This window comes from Muscardinus avellanarius (assembly GCF_963383645.1).
Source record: "Muscardinus avellanarius genome assembly, chromosome: 1".
In the NCBI taxonomy this organism is placed as follows: domain Eukaryota; kingdom Metazoa; phylum Chordata; class Mammalia; order Rodentia; family Gliridae; genus Muscardinus; species Muscardinus avellanarius.
The window spans coordinates 5052268-5067007 of record NC_137786.1 but is presented as its reverse complement, the minus strand read 5'-3'; the positions used below and the strand labels follow the sequence as shown (position 1 = coordinate 5067007).

The 14740-nt window shown below is 42.6% G+C and overlaps 1 protein-coding gene across 1 annotated transcript in view; it reads left to right on the top strand.

Annotated features, from left to right (window-relative positions):
• Positions 1-14740, top strand: part of NSUN2 (NOP2/Sun RNA methyltransferase 2) — a gene marked incomplete at both ends in the record, with an annotated part of 28678 nt that overhangs the window by 161 nt on the left and 13777 nt on the right. Inside the window, 7 exons of the mRNA XM_080698022.1 lie at positions 44-201; positions 681-785; positions 5664-5769; positions 8219-8290; positions 8989-9073; positions 10595-10787; positions 13929-14003. Coding sequence (XP_080554148.1) covers positions 44-201; positions 681-785; positions 5664-5769; positions 8219-8290; positions 8989-9073; positions 10595-10787; positions 13929-14003 — 794 coding nt within the window. The remainder of the gene's footprint in view (positions 1-43; positions 202-680; positions 786-5663; positions 5770-8218; positions 8291-8988; positions 9074-10594; positions 10788-13928; positions 14004-14740) is intronic.

The window sequence follows — 14740 nt, the reverse complement described above, 5'->3', positions numbered from 1 at the left end:
GCCGGCTCCTGGCGCCGGGCTTTGACGTCCCTTTCCTCCGCAGGGATGGGAAGGAGGATACCCGGAGATCGTCAAGGAAAACAAGCTGTTCGAGCACTATTACCAGGAGCTGAAGATCGTGCCCGAGGGCGAGTGGGAGCAGTTCATGACCGCGCTCAGGGAGCCCCTCCCAGCCACTTTGAGAATTACTGGTTACAAGAGGTAGGGGTCTGGCAGCCAGCCCTAAGAATGAGGGTTTATTTCTTTCGGCAGGTGACAGAGTACTGAGGAACTGCCTCATTCAGTGAAATAGGCCAGGTCAAGGAGGCATCTACAGGTGTTGGTTGGAGTGGAAAGTTAAAAGGAAGTCTGAGAAACTTGGGTATATGGGGATTGGAGAACCGAGGGGCCGACGTTTGGAACTCAAGGGACTTTCTGACATGAGATTTACCTAAAACCTCTGGCCCCTCTCTGATGAGTTGTAAATGAAAACGGACCCGCTGGTATATTTAGGAAAGACGGAATACGTTTAGCGATCAGGGATTATTGTATTTTTAAAGGAATACAGTAAAAGGCCAAAGAATGGCTTCTCTGCATGCAGAGTTGGCTTTAGTTGTAAAACACTTGAGTCTTTAAAAAATGCAATGTATTAATCAAATTAACTTTTTAGATCGGGTTGAAACTTGCTTATTTTTCAATAGTCACGCAAAAGAGATTCTTCATTGCTTGAAGAACAAATATTTCAAGGAATTGGAGGACCTGGAGGTGGATGGACAGAAAGTTGAAGTTCCACAGCCACTGAGTTGGTAGGTTCTAAAGCGTTACCCCGTTTTGGGTATTTCTTTGATATTTTAGTTTTGTCCCTGGAATGTATTTTCTTGGCAGTGCTTTTGTTACTAGCAGCACAGAGCCTGGATATACTTTCCAGACACCTAGTATTCTTTTTTCTTAACACTCTCTCTCTTGTTGACATTATATTGGTATGAAAGTTTTTTTGTTTGTTTGTTTTTGCAGTACTGGGGATGGGACCCAGGGGTATTGTACCTCTGAGCTATACCCCCAGCCATATTTTTTAGTTTATTTTTGAAACAGGGTCTCACTGAGTTGCAAAGGGCCTCACTAAGTAGCTGGGACTGTGTGGGAATCGCAGTCCTCCAGTCTCTACCTCCCGAATACTGGGATTACAAGCATGCGCCACCACACCTGTCTGAAAGTTTTCTCAAATGGCTTGTGACTGTATTTTGGTATGGAATGCAGTTCTTTTGGTATAGTGAGTCCAACTTCTTTCCTTGACTTTATTCTACCATTTCTGTGTACAGCCCTTGTCTTTTCACAGAATCGTTGCAGAGTGGTTTCTTTCCCTTTGGAAAAAGGATAGGCTCAGTCTGACAAAGGGTCTCACAGTCTGCTGTTGCCCAGTGTTTCCCAGCAGAGACTTGTCTTCCCCCTGCCTGCAGCACTCTTGCTTCTTGTGCTTGTCCTGGGGTGTTCTCTAGGTTACCTGTTGCTGGTCTCAGCTGTGTGAAGGTAATCCCTGAGGCTCACAGCACAGGCTGTCGGATGGAATACCTGGAGAACAAACTGAAGATGTTACGTCCTGGGTGAATTTATAATGGAGATGTTAATTTATAATGGAGATGTTAAGTCCTGGGTGAATTTATAAAAGTTGTTAAAGCAAATTGTACTAGTCAGGTTAATTTTGAGAGACTGACAATTCTTCCAGAAGGAACAATTTTAAGTATTGCCTCTTATGAGTGAATCTAAAAAGGTTTTGTTGGGTTTTTTTTTTGGCAGATTCTGAAGTTTTGACTTTCAGTGGGTGATGTTATCATTCCCTTTTAGATAACCTTTAGTGATTACAAAACAAAGCCAGGTTTTCATTAATAATGGAGCATAGCTTTGTTTGCTTTTCTTTAATTGGTCATTTGGATTTTCAGCATTCCTGTCACAGATGTGCACAGCATACAAATTTCGAATGACTGCTGAATGGTCACACACTAAAATCATCGTGCAGCCAAGATCAAAACCATCATCTTTAGCCGTGCGTGATGGCGCACGCTTGTAATCCCAGCATTTGGGAGGCTGAGACAGGAGGATCGCTGTTTGCGGACAGTCTTCAGCTACTACTTAGACCCTTTGCAACTCAATGAGACCTTGTTTCAAAATAAAGAATTAAAAAATAGGGCTGGGGGTGTAGCTTGGAGGTAGAATGCCCCTGGGTTCCATCCCCAGTACCACACTAAAAACAAAACAAAACAAAAAAAAACACACATCGTCTTTATAGAGTGCATTTCTGGGATGCAAAAATAAGTCTTAAAATTTTATACCCAAAAAATGATAGTGGTCTTTTTAATGACAAATTTTGGTCAGCTTTTAAGAGTTTGAAGGGAAAATGAGCTGAGTACTGGGTTGCTCTTGGTGGTCACTAGACGCATGTCCATTGTGGTGAGGTCAGTGGTAAGGGCAAATTTTTTCAGCAGCTGTGGTTATGGCTTTGCTGAGATGGGTGGCCTTTGGGACCCAGGTGTCCTTTCCCCTAGTAACTGCTCATAGACTTCTCTCCCTTGAGTGCCTGGGTGTGAAGAGTTGACTGAGGGCAGCGATGCTCACGTACTTGCAGTGGAGGCTGCTGCTTAGTCTGCAGTTCTGCATGGATTGCTGCTTTACAGTATCATCTGAGAACATTGGCTCCTTAAGCCTTGTGTTTATGAGTGTGGAGCTGAGGTAAGGAAGGCTTTGAGGATGAGAAAGTCTTTGTCCTCCAGCCTTGGTCAGGAGGATGTTTTGGCAGGGGTGTATAGGGCCAGCGTACACTCAGGCCCGTCATATTCTTCTGCTGTTTCTGGTCAACCAAGAAACTGGGTGGTTGGTAAGTCTTGCTATTTGTTATTCTTTGCAAGCGACAGTCAAACTTCTTTTGACCAGCACTTTTAACATTTAATAGCTCTGTGCTCACCTTTTAGCATCGTGTGTATGTTTCTAGTAGATTAATTCCAAGGTCCTGCACCTTGTCTGCAGTTCAGAAGGGAACATGAGTCACTGCCATTAACTCTCACATTGTTTTTCTTGCTTTAATTTTCTAAGAACACAGCTAAAGGGTTTTATCAGAAGTTTGAATGGTTTTGGACTCTTAATACTCAGCTTTTTCTAACATCAGTGACAGGTTTTTTTTTGTTTTTTGTTTTTTTTTTTTGTTTTTGGTGGTACTGGGGTTCTTGGAAGCCTTCTACCTCCGGGATACACTCTCACGGGCTACACTCCCAGACCTATTTTTTACTTTTTTATGTGGAAACAGGGTCTCTTAAGCCAGCGCGGCTGGCTTTGAACCTGCGCGATCCTCCTGTCTCTGCCTCCTAAGCGTGGGGATTACAAGCCTGCACCACCACGCCTGGCTCATCAGTGACAGTTTGACAGCTTTGTTCTGTAGACACTTGTTTAGTTAAATTGGCTCCTTGTAGGATACTTGTAAATCTCTAAGCAAATAAAGCAGATACTTCAGGACTTTGGTGGCTTTCTCTACTCAGAATGTGTAATATAGACTGTTAACCATTCTTTCTAACCCTTTGGTACACAGTGGAATATAATTTAGGAAAGTAGAGGGTTATGTTTTTTTTGCGGGTCTGGGGATGGAACCCAGGGGCATTCGACCTCCAAGCTATACCCCTGCTCTTTTTTTTTATTCTTTATTTTGAAACAGGGTCTTACTGAGTTGCAAAGGGCCTCACTAAGTAGATACTCCTGTTTCAGCCTTCCAAATGCTTGGATTATAAGAGTGCACCGTCACACCTGGCTGTATATGCTTTTTAATGTCTGGGTTGAAGATGCTTAATCATAGATGTTATATACATTCAGAGACCTTTTCTTCAAAGTTTTTAATGTGCAAAGGCAACAGTGGTGCTTTCAGTTATCCTCAAAAAAAAAAAAAATCATCCAGGTGGGACTTCTTAAAAGACTTGATAAAGAATTAAATGTGGTTCTTTAAGGTTGTCTATTTGATGTTAAAATCTACAAAGACTTAAGAAAAATACATTAACTCAAAAAAGATGTTCTAAATATGTAATGAACAAGTAACAGACATGCTTGTTACTCGTTTTAACTTATGTATTTGAACATACTTAAACATTTTTATTGATTAATAATGGTTAATGGCTTTCACGCTTAGGATTCCAGGAGAACTTTAAGCTTGTTTTAATAAATTTGTCATTTTAACTATTAGAAATTCAACCTGTGAGACATATAGAAGATGTTTGCTCAAGTTTTATTTGGGTTTATTATTTGAAGGTGAAAATGTGGCTATTTACAATGAATATAAGTGGCAGGTAGTGTGTATCTTGATATTTTAGTAATTGAGTAAGGCGATAAATTTCATGATTATATTGTCATTGATCACAGGCAAGTTAATCAATGGTTTCAAGATTTTCAGAAATTATATAAAAGTGAGCATTTAGTACTCTGCGTTGCAGGTATCACAGTGCACACGGCCAGAAAAATATTTAATTTTTTAATTTAATTGCCTGATAAATATGACTTTATTTTGGCTTCAGACTTCTGGAATTAGTTAAACATTGGAGAGGAAACAGATTCAAAGCATTAGTGATATGTTCTGTGGAACATATCTCAGGAGGGTGGCTGAGAATTGACGCAGCCAGCTTGTTCCTTACTATTTGGTAGGTAATACTTTTCATCCATATCTTACAGAATTGTGACTCCTGAGCAGTGTCTTAAACTCGTATGGCATGAGTTGTGTCTCTTCAATAATTATTCAGAATTTTAAATGAGTCACATGTGTTTGTTTTCTGGATCACTCAGTTATATTTTTGTGGCTGCCACTCCGGCTGCAGTTGGATGTGTGGAACCATTGTGACCCTGCATTTCTAAGTTGAGCTCATTAGTATACCTCAGACTTAAAAATAAGTGCTAACGCCACAGTAAGATTTATCACTACAGACCGCATTGTGCTTGGCTTGATGTTGGATTGAGTGAGTGGTGCTGTGTCGCTCTCAGTATGCGGGAGAGGTTAGTAGGTAGGTGCAGGCCAGGTTTAAGAAGCTCAACATTGTCGTGACGTCAACATTTACGTCCAGATATATTCATAGAAGTGGCAGGAGATGCTTTGTTCTTAGGTTTGTATAGATAGCAGTGAACTGAGGAGTTTGAATTAATGCATTGTTGAGGACTTTGGGACTTTTATTTATGTAACACATTTCAGTACATAGGTGAACCATTTTGTTTTCTGAATAACAAAAAATGTATCTTTAAGAAATCCTAATCGGATGTTTGTCAGATACTCAGATCGCTGTCTAACACGGCTTGCTGTGTTTGATTTTGTGTGATAGGTACTTTAACTCATCTTCACTAAGTCTTTTTTCTGCTAACCTCTCTACTATTGTTAACTTATCATTGTAAGGAGCAGAAGCAGAATAGTCTCTGCTTTTTCTGTCTCCACCATCATCATTTTATGGTAGTGTCACGTGCACATATTTCTTGACCACCATGGTGCTGCTGTTTCTCATTCCCCAGGACATGCCTGAGTATTGTCAACTGCACTTGAGAGCGCTGTGGACATGAGCAAGGAGAACGTAGTTGTGTCTTTTGGCATGTGATCTGTAGATGCTAGATACACTTCATGGTCAAGAGAACACTCGGTACATAAAATCCAAATGTTTTGCTTTTTTTCATGTAAGGTATCCTGAAGAACTTGCCTGGCATACAAATTTGAGTCGAAAAATCCTGAGGAAATCTCCACAGCTGGAAAAGTTCCATCAGTTTCTGGTTAGCGAAACAGAATCTGTAAGTAGATAACTTTGGTTTTGTTAGTTTCCTTACAGTATTAAATGCAGAGATGAATCTGAGTCATATTGGCCCTGTGTTAGTCACTGGCATGACAGGCAGAGAGGCACACGGTAGACAACTGTAAGTTGATGCACTGGCTCTTTTTCTGGTTGTTTATTACTGTTTCTTTGTGTGTATTGTTTGGTCGTGAGATGTAGTAAGGCTGTCACTCATGGTGTTCGTTTGATTTCCTCCCCTCTTACTTGTAGAACGTGGGCAGGTGCCGTGCAGACCATGGCCTGGCCCCTCCCATTATTTCCAAGGTGCACATTCCACATGTGTGTTGACGTAATAGTGAAAGGTTTGAGGGCACACTAGTGGCCTATGGGGGCTTTAAAATGAGACTTTCTGTTTCCCCTTTTATCGCCTGTTTTTCTTCCTCCATTACTGCTGTGTTCTCCCTGTGCCAAAGCGTATAAACTCCTACGAAGAGCCTTGTCTCTCCTGACGGGCCACCCTCAGTTTTCTTGCTGCCCCACACCCCTTTGCCATCGAGCCACCGACAGCCAAGTAGCTGTTCACTCAGGCAGTAAATAGTTAAGTGAATGCCCACGCAGTTTGGTATTGTGCGCTTTACTATTTTCGTTCTTTTCAGATTCGTAATCTTGCATTTAAAGTCAGGTTTCTACTTCCTGGTTTCCATCTACCTCTGAGCCAAATAAACCTGCATGCCCGGAGGCTTCGGCCATTTGGAGGCCACTCACCCCATTCATTTCTAATGTCACTCAGCTCACAGCTGTTGGGCGTTAACGTGTTTTGCTCCTCTCGGTGACCTTTGCTAGGCCGTGTTTGCCTGGGTTTTCCTTCCTGAATAGTAAGCACTAGGTGCTGCCGTGTTGCCCATCTGCATGTTCTCTTGCTCAGCCTTTTAGTCGAGGGGGAAGGTCAAGTAAGAGTAAGTCAGTTGTTAGGGAACCGCCGAGGTTCGCATTCTGAACAGAGATTCTGAACACAGCAAAGTGCTGGGGACAGTGTGACACGTGGGTTGGCAGATTTTGAAGAGCCAAGTGCTGGCAGCCTGGGAAGGTGCAGGAGAGGCGAGCTGGGTGTGGTGGCTGTGTAGGGACTTAGTCTAGGCTTCTGACCAGGAGCCAGGTGCTGAGCTCTTGAGGTGAACAGTGACACCCTCTGAGTTACTCGGAGCTGCTGCAGAACCTGGTCAGAGTTTGAGCTAAGCATCTAGTTGCTGGATGTCTGTGGTCAAGGCCTGACGTCCCCATTGTTTAATCCTTTCATTGGAACTTGGATGAAAGCAGAAAACAAGCTTATGAGTCTCGGCTGTGGCCCCCAGACCTGACATCAGCATTCCTGTCACGTGAACCAAGATGCCGCTGGTCCCCGCAGATTCATCACTGCCCAGAATCCCGTGAGGCAAAATTAGCGCATAGAAACGGGAACCACCGGATGTGGGTTTTGGCCATCAGATGCCTACGTTTAGGGTGAGAGGTGGCTGGCTGCGGCAGAAGCAGAGAAGGCCGGGCTGTGTGGAACAGGAGCTGAGGCGTGGGAAGGCTGCCAGGCTGTTGGTCGGGCAGTGGTGGCGGCAGTTTCAGCTGCAGCAGCAGGATTGTGTCCTCATCTGAACCCTGTCCACTGTGGCACACGCCCAGGCCCTCTGAGAAGTTGTGAGGGCCTCTTTGAAAAGGCGGGTGTGAGGAATAGAAAGTGGACATAGGTGATTCTGAACCCAGAGCAAGACCAAGAAATAGAAGTGAGACTTTAGTCAAGAGAGAAAACTTAGCCGGGCGTGGTGGCACACGCTTGTAATCCCAGCATTTGGGAGGCTGAGACCGGAGGATTGTGGTTCACGGACAGCCTCAGCTACTTAGTGAGGCCCTTTGTAACTTAGTGAGACCTTGTCTCAAAAGTCTCAAAATAAAGAATAAAAAATAGGGAAGGGGTTGTAGCTCGGAGGTTAAATGCCCCAGGGTTCCATCCCCAGACCCGTCCGAGAGCGAGCGAGCGAGCGAGCGAGAGAGAGAGAGAGAGAGAGAGAGAGAGAGAGGATGAACTGCTTGCTGGTAACTCCATCCTGGGCTAAGCTGGTGCTCCCTCTGCCAAAGGTACTTAGAGAGCAGGCCTACCTTTGAGAGGTGCTGACCTGACTCCTGAGCTGTCTTGTCTTAGGTGGAGTTGGGACTGTAATACTAGAGATCAGTAGTAATGCCTAAATTTTAAATATTCTGCTGGTGAGTTTTGATATTAGTGGACATCCTCAATTGTCCATTTATATAACAACCATTTCTCTACTACTCTAAAACTTTTTTTTTCTGATCTTCTAGGTGATAGTATGAATTCTTTTGTAACTATATAAAGTTACTTGATCTTTTTCTATTGCATTTGATATAATGCTCAATGTTGAAATTCTCTGCCATTTTTATTTTCCTTGCCGATTTTTCTTCCCCAGGGAAATATCAGTCGTCAAGAGGCTGTTAGCATGATCCCACCACTGCTGCTAAATGTCCAGCCACATCACAAGGTAGCGCACAGGAATGGAAGCATGGGGTGGGGGGCTGTTGTGTCTTGTTTTATGGAAAACTTAGTATTTTCTTCACTTCTTTTTCGTACTCTTTTATACGGCTTATATAGCTATGTTTTTCCTTTTTAAAGCATATTAATTTACTAAACCTATTTTCTTCAGTGATCTTGATTGGCTAAATCATTTTGAAAATCCTAGGGAGAGCTCATTATATGCTGACTTCTGTTTAGTGCTCCGTACATAAGTTAGTAAAGTCCTTTTCTCATCCACAGTCCTCTGAGGGTGGATGCCTCATCTGTACTCTTCCAGATGAGGGAAGGACGTAAGGGGAGCGGAGGGGAGTGGGTGGACAGACTCGGGCAGCCGAGGCTGAGCTCAGCAGTGAGCCCGTCGCTCTGTGCTGCTCTCGCAGGTCTGCTCTCCATCTCTGCGGTTGCTGCTTTCGCTGATTTGTAGAGCCTTTCTGTGCGTCCCCCGCAGAGACCACACCTTTATCATTCTGTGGTGTTTTGGGGGTGGTGTTAGATATTAGGGGATCCTTGTAAGTAACGTATGACATGTTACAGACTCATTTCATGAAGAAGCATATTTAGTTTTTGAAATTGGAATCAAAATACTAGAATTACTCAAAACTTAAATCTTAAATATAGAATATTAAGTTTTTCATGGCCATGAAACCTTTTCTTGCTTGTCATTAGATCTTAGATATGTGTGCCGCACCTGGATCAAAGACCACACAGTTAATTGAAATGCTGCATGCTGACATGAGTGCTCCGTTCCCAGGTACTGGTTCGTTGGGCTTGTTCTTGAAAGGGAGGTGGGAAGCTACTCCGGTGGACTGTAGATGAGACGATCCTAATGCTGCCTACTCATTGGGCCCTGGGGTCTTTTTACCCCAAGTAGAGCCAAACGTTTTTTCTCAATATGGTGAAGACATCCCATTTTGTACTTGGAGGGTCTTCTGTTTTAGATTTGTGGTTTTTGTGGAGGGTACTGAGGGTGGAACCCAGGGGCATTCTACCTCTGAAGAACACTCCAAACCTGTTTGGAAACTGGGTCTCACTAAGTTGTTGAGGCTGGCTTTGAACCTGCGATCTTCTATCTCCGCCTCCCAAGTATTGGGATTACAAGCATGAGCCACCACACCCAGCTCTGTGTACTTTCTGTAAAAGCACATGGTGTCTTTTTAGTCAGGCCTAATGATAGTAGGTAAGTTTTATAGTTTGGGTTTTCAGTAGTGACCCCTCCCTCATTTAGTTACCCACACTGCCTTGAGTGAAGTCAGTATGTAGCTGTTAGGAGCTGCTGCAGGCTTTTTTGGGTTGCGATCCGTCAGCCACTAACTGTCGCGTGTGTGACAGTTGGCCGCCACATTGGAAGTGGTATGTTGCGCTTCCCTGCAGGGATGTAGGCTGCAGAGCACTCCAGAAACAGCAGCCAAGGTTGTAGTGCCACCAGGGCCCTGAGCAGGGTTCTTTTAGGAACGGAGAGACACTGTCCCCGTGCACGTGATAGGCAGCGTTTGTCTCCTGCTTTCTGTCTTGAAGCCAGCCGCCCCGGTTCTGTGTAAAGGGCATACTTGTAGCTGTGTCTGTGTGGTCTTTTTCCCTAGCCCTCTTTTTTATATTGTCCTCTTATATTGTTTGATGATAATGTTTTTGGTAAAAGGTCTCCTTTACTTCCCCAGTTTTAATTGTTTTTTTTTCCAAGTGGTTATGAAGAGCCTTGACTATGCCAGGAGGAGCATTTCTGTGTATTTATAGATGTTTTGCATTTTATGTTGAGGAATGATCCTGATTTAAATGTTAGTAGACTTGTTTGCCTTCTGCTCAGGCTGGAGCAGAGGCAGCACCCTGCCTTATTCTGGCTGACCAAGCAGCGTGTCCCAGGAATAGCATGAGTGTGGATGCTTGTGCTCAGATTCAAGTGAAGCCCTGGCACTTGGAAATACAACACTTGTCAGGCAGTTCTTGTTTTCTACACCCTCCTCTCCTTGCCCTCCTTTGCAGTTAGTTATTAGTCACAGAAAAGACATTGTTGGCACAACAATTGGTACAGAAGGAATTGTTGAACAGATGACTCTCACGGCTTCAGAATTTCAGGTATCCTTAAAATCCCTGCAGAGCCGCCCGGCTGCTCTCTGGGGGCCGTATACACGCTGTGTATGTTGCTGCTAGAACTGCAGCCTCAGGGCTTAGGTTTGGTGGGCCGTTGTTTCTCGCTTGTTGACATAGGGGGATTTGTTTTAGGAAATGATTTCACTTCTGCTACATGTTACCTGACAGTACAATTCTGTGTTTCCAGAGGGGTTTGTTATCGCCAACGATGTGGACAACAAGCGCTGCTATCTGCTCGTTCATCAAGCCAAACGGTTAAGCAGCCCCTGCATCATGGTGGTCAACCACGATGCATCCAGCATCCCCAGGCTCACGATCGATGTGGAAGGAAGGAAGGAGGTTCTCTTCTACGATCGAATTTTATGTGATGTGCCTTGCAGGTATTTATACCAAAGAGGCCAGGAAGCCCAAAATCCACAAAGAAATCAAATCAAATATGGACTAAAATGCAGCTGTACACAAACACACATGATTGTACATTCTCTTATAGCTATGGGAGGGTATGGGCCTGAGCTGAAAGATGGCCACTCAGGGTTTCAGGGGAATGGTGTTAGCCTGACGGGGGATGCAGAGCAGATGCCTTGGTGAGTAGCCTTAGAGACGGTGCCTGAGAGCAGTACAGAATCACATGCTCTTGGCGTGGTCGGGATATTACTTGGAATGGTTTCGCATCACATGTATTTCTGTCCTTCTAGTACGTATGTAAAAAAGTTTGTCATAGGATCACGCATAATCACATTGGTTTTTCTGCTAAACTTTGTTATTTAGTACAATGGAAAAAAATTAGGATTTGAAGCTTGAGAACCTGGTTTTACCTGAATGTTTCTACTCCTCTTCACATTTTACCTAATGTTAGATATTTAGAGTTTCTTTAAAAAAAACAACCCATGGCAAAATTGAAAAACTGAGTGTTTCTAAAAAAGGAAAGAATATGTACCATGGAAGATGTCTGTTCAGAGACTGGCTGGGCCCAGGGCTTTCTGAGCAGCGTGGATTTGTGGCGAGCCTGAACCTTTTAGCACTAAGCACAGTATTTAAACCTGTTATGTGCTGGTGTCTTATATGTAGGACACCTGTAGAAACTGAAATTGAGCCACAGATAGACTGATATACTGCTTATGGAAACTTTGTTGCTTGATATAAATTTTTATAGGTGTCCTATGTATAGGACGCTGGAACTTAAAGGGGTTAAGTGTAAGGTACTTGGCTATAAAAGAATTACATAATGTTTTAAATCTGTGGCAAATTTATTGTTCCTGGCAGAATTGGTTTGAAAATTCAGCTGGTATCATTGAATTTGGCTCAATTAAAATACTGAAACTAGTTAAAATTTAGAGCTAGGCGGGGTGGGGCATGCCTGTCATCCCAGCTACTGGGGACGGTTGAGGGAGGAGAATAACAAGTTCAAGGCCAGCCTAGGCAACTTAGCCAAGACCCTGCCTCAAAGAGTAAAAAGAGGCGGGAATGTAGCTAAGTGGTGAGCGTCCCTAGGTTAAGTCCTTAGTGTTGCAAGAAAAAAATAAATAGAATAGGATTTTTTTTTTTTTATGGACCACCTTAAATAGTTGCAACTTGGTAAGTAAAACAAACTCTGTACTCTCCCCTCCCCCCATAGCTCTGGGGATGGAACCCAGGGACATTTGACTTCCAAGCTACACCCCCTGCCCTATTTTTATTCTTTATTTTAAAACAGGGTCTCACTAAGTTATGAAGGGCCTCACTGAGTAGCCGAGGCTGTCTGCGAACCGCAATCCTCTGGTCTCACCTTCCCAAATGCTGGGATTACAAGCGTGCGCCACCACGCCCAGCAAAACTCTGTACTCTTACTGTGTCAGGTAGGTTACTAGATTAGTAAACTAAGCAGATTAGTCATGAACTTTCTTTTTTTTTCCTAGGTTCTCGTTTTTCTAATTGACCCTGGGGTCCCAAGTTATCATCTCTATTCTTTTGAGCAGTAATATAACTCATTTCTTGTATTTTTTGAAAAAATTATTTTATATATACTTGGGTTTTGGGGGTTTTTTTTTTGTTTGTTTGTTTGTGTTTTTGTTTGTTTTTCCAGTTCTGGGGACGGAACCCAGGGCATTCTACTTCCATGCTATACTCTCAGCCTTATATTATATTCTTTATTTTGAAACAGAGTCTTACTAAGTTGCAAAGGTTCTCACTAAGTAGCTGAGGGTGGCTACAAACCTGTGACCCTTCTGTTTCAGCCTCTCAAGTAATGAGATTACAAGCACGTACCACCACACTGAGCTCTAAGCAGTTGGTTTTAAGGTGAACAAATTTCAAAAATTATGGCAAACTTTCCACCATGCAAGGCACCAGCATCCAGGCAGTGACATCATTGGAAATGACAGCCCATGGGACATTTCCATCCTGTGGCCAGGGGAAGTTAAATGTCACAGAGTCATCCACGGCAGGGATAAGTCCTGGAGAAACTGATGGATGGAACTGGACAAATGCAGGCTGACGAGTTCCATATTGCAAAATGCATAGAAAGAATTTCTACTAATGAATATGTTAAAAGTTTCTACTTAATAAGTGTACAAAGTCAGAAATGTTTAGCTAATTATAGAAAAAATTGATAATGAGATTAAATTGGCTAAGTTGAATCTGTCGTGGAAAATCTTTGTAAGTATAAATTTACCAACATTCATGTAACTGGTTAAAATATCCCTCTTGATTAATCGGGAGTTTAAGTGGCAGTGTTCAAGTTTCGCACCCTGGTTCTCCAGATCAGTCTTGTTGGGTAGGTTGGGTGTCCCCAGTCTGATCATTCAAACTTAAAAATCTGAAATGTTCAGTGCTGTTTCGATGCTGAAAGTAGAAAGTCCTACACCCGAACTCAGGGACAGGCCACTTCATACCAGAAAGACAGATTACTCTAGGCTGTGTGTAAGGTGTGTATGGAGAAGTGAATTTCACACTTAGACTTATATCTCCTCCCCAGGATACCTCGTTAGGCATCTGTACATATTTTAAACAGCTAGGAAATCCCAATTACTTCTGGGCCCAAGTACTTTTCATATGGAAAAATTCAAAGTTTTCATATGGAAAACTTTGAATTTTTTCCAAATGAAGACAATATGTCCAGGAGATGAACTGGGGCTTCCTATTTAAATAAGTTCCCTTTTTTGTTGTTTTTGGGGGCTGTTTTTGGTGCTAGGGATTGAACCCACAGACATTCTATCTCTGAGCTGTACCCCCTTTGTTTTTTATTTGGAAACAGGGGCTAAGTTGCTGAGGCTGGCTTCAAACCTGAGGTAATGTCTCAATCTCCAAAGTACTGGGATTAAAGGAGTGAGCCATCATATTCAAATAAGTTGATGTTTAACTAAAATATGTTTTAGAGTGTCGCTAAAACAAATAGAAAGTTGTTTGTCATCTGTAAGAACACAGATTGCTTTCTAGTTGGTATTTATAACCTGTTTTGTAATTGAGCTTGAGCATACCATGCCTGTTAAACTTTTAATCATTTACCTATACAGAGTTCCAAGTTTTAAATTTTTTCTTTCCAGCGGAGATGGCACTATGAGAAAAAACATTGATGTTTGGAAGAAGTGGACCACCTTAAACAGCTTACAGCTACATGGGTCAGTGACACTCACCGGAGATGCTCTGTGACAGATAGTGAGGATGAATCCAGGTCTTTAGTCAAGAGTTAAGCCTGTGAGAGTTCATGGCCACTTCAGGAGAGTTTGCTTACATATTAGGAGTTGTTTATAAAACTTTAGGAGTAACTGCAAGTCATGTGCATTTCTAGAACATTTCAAACATGCATTATTCCACGAAATGACCATTTACCTCTTCAAGTGTTACCAATCTTTTTCTCTTCACTTTTTGTCCTTTCATGTTGAAATGTTAATTTGCTTTTATTTTGGATTTTTAGGAATTTTTTGGATAAAACTTTTATGACAAGAAAAATGCTCATTAAAAAAGTTTGAAAAAAGCTGGGTGTGGTGGTACACACTTTTAATCCCAGCATTCGGGAGGCTGAGACAGGATCCCAATTTGCAGCCAACCTCGGTTACTTATTGAGGCCCTTTGCAACTCAGTGAGACCCTGTTTCAAAATAAAGAATAAAAAAGAGGGCTGGTGGTGTAGCCCAGACATAGAATGTCCCTGGGTTCCATCTGCAGTACCAGAAAAAATAATTTTGAAAAATACTTAAAAGTAGTCAAAAGAAAATCCCATAGGGAATTAATTTCTTTCAATATTGATACAGTGTTTATCCCTGCACTGGAGTTTTTAGTATACCTGTCCAGAGTAGCTTAAATTGTATTGTCTCTAGAACTACATGTTCTTAGAAGTAGAGCTGTGGCTGATCTAA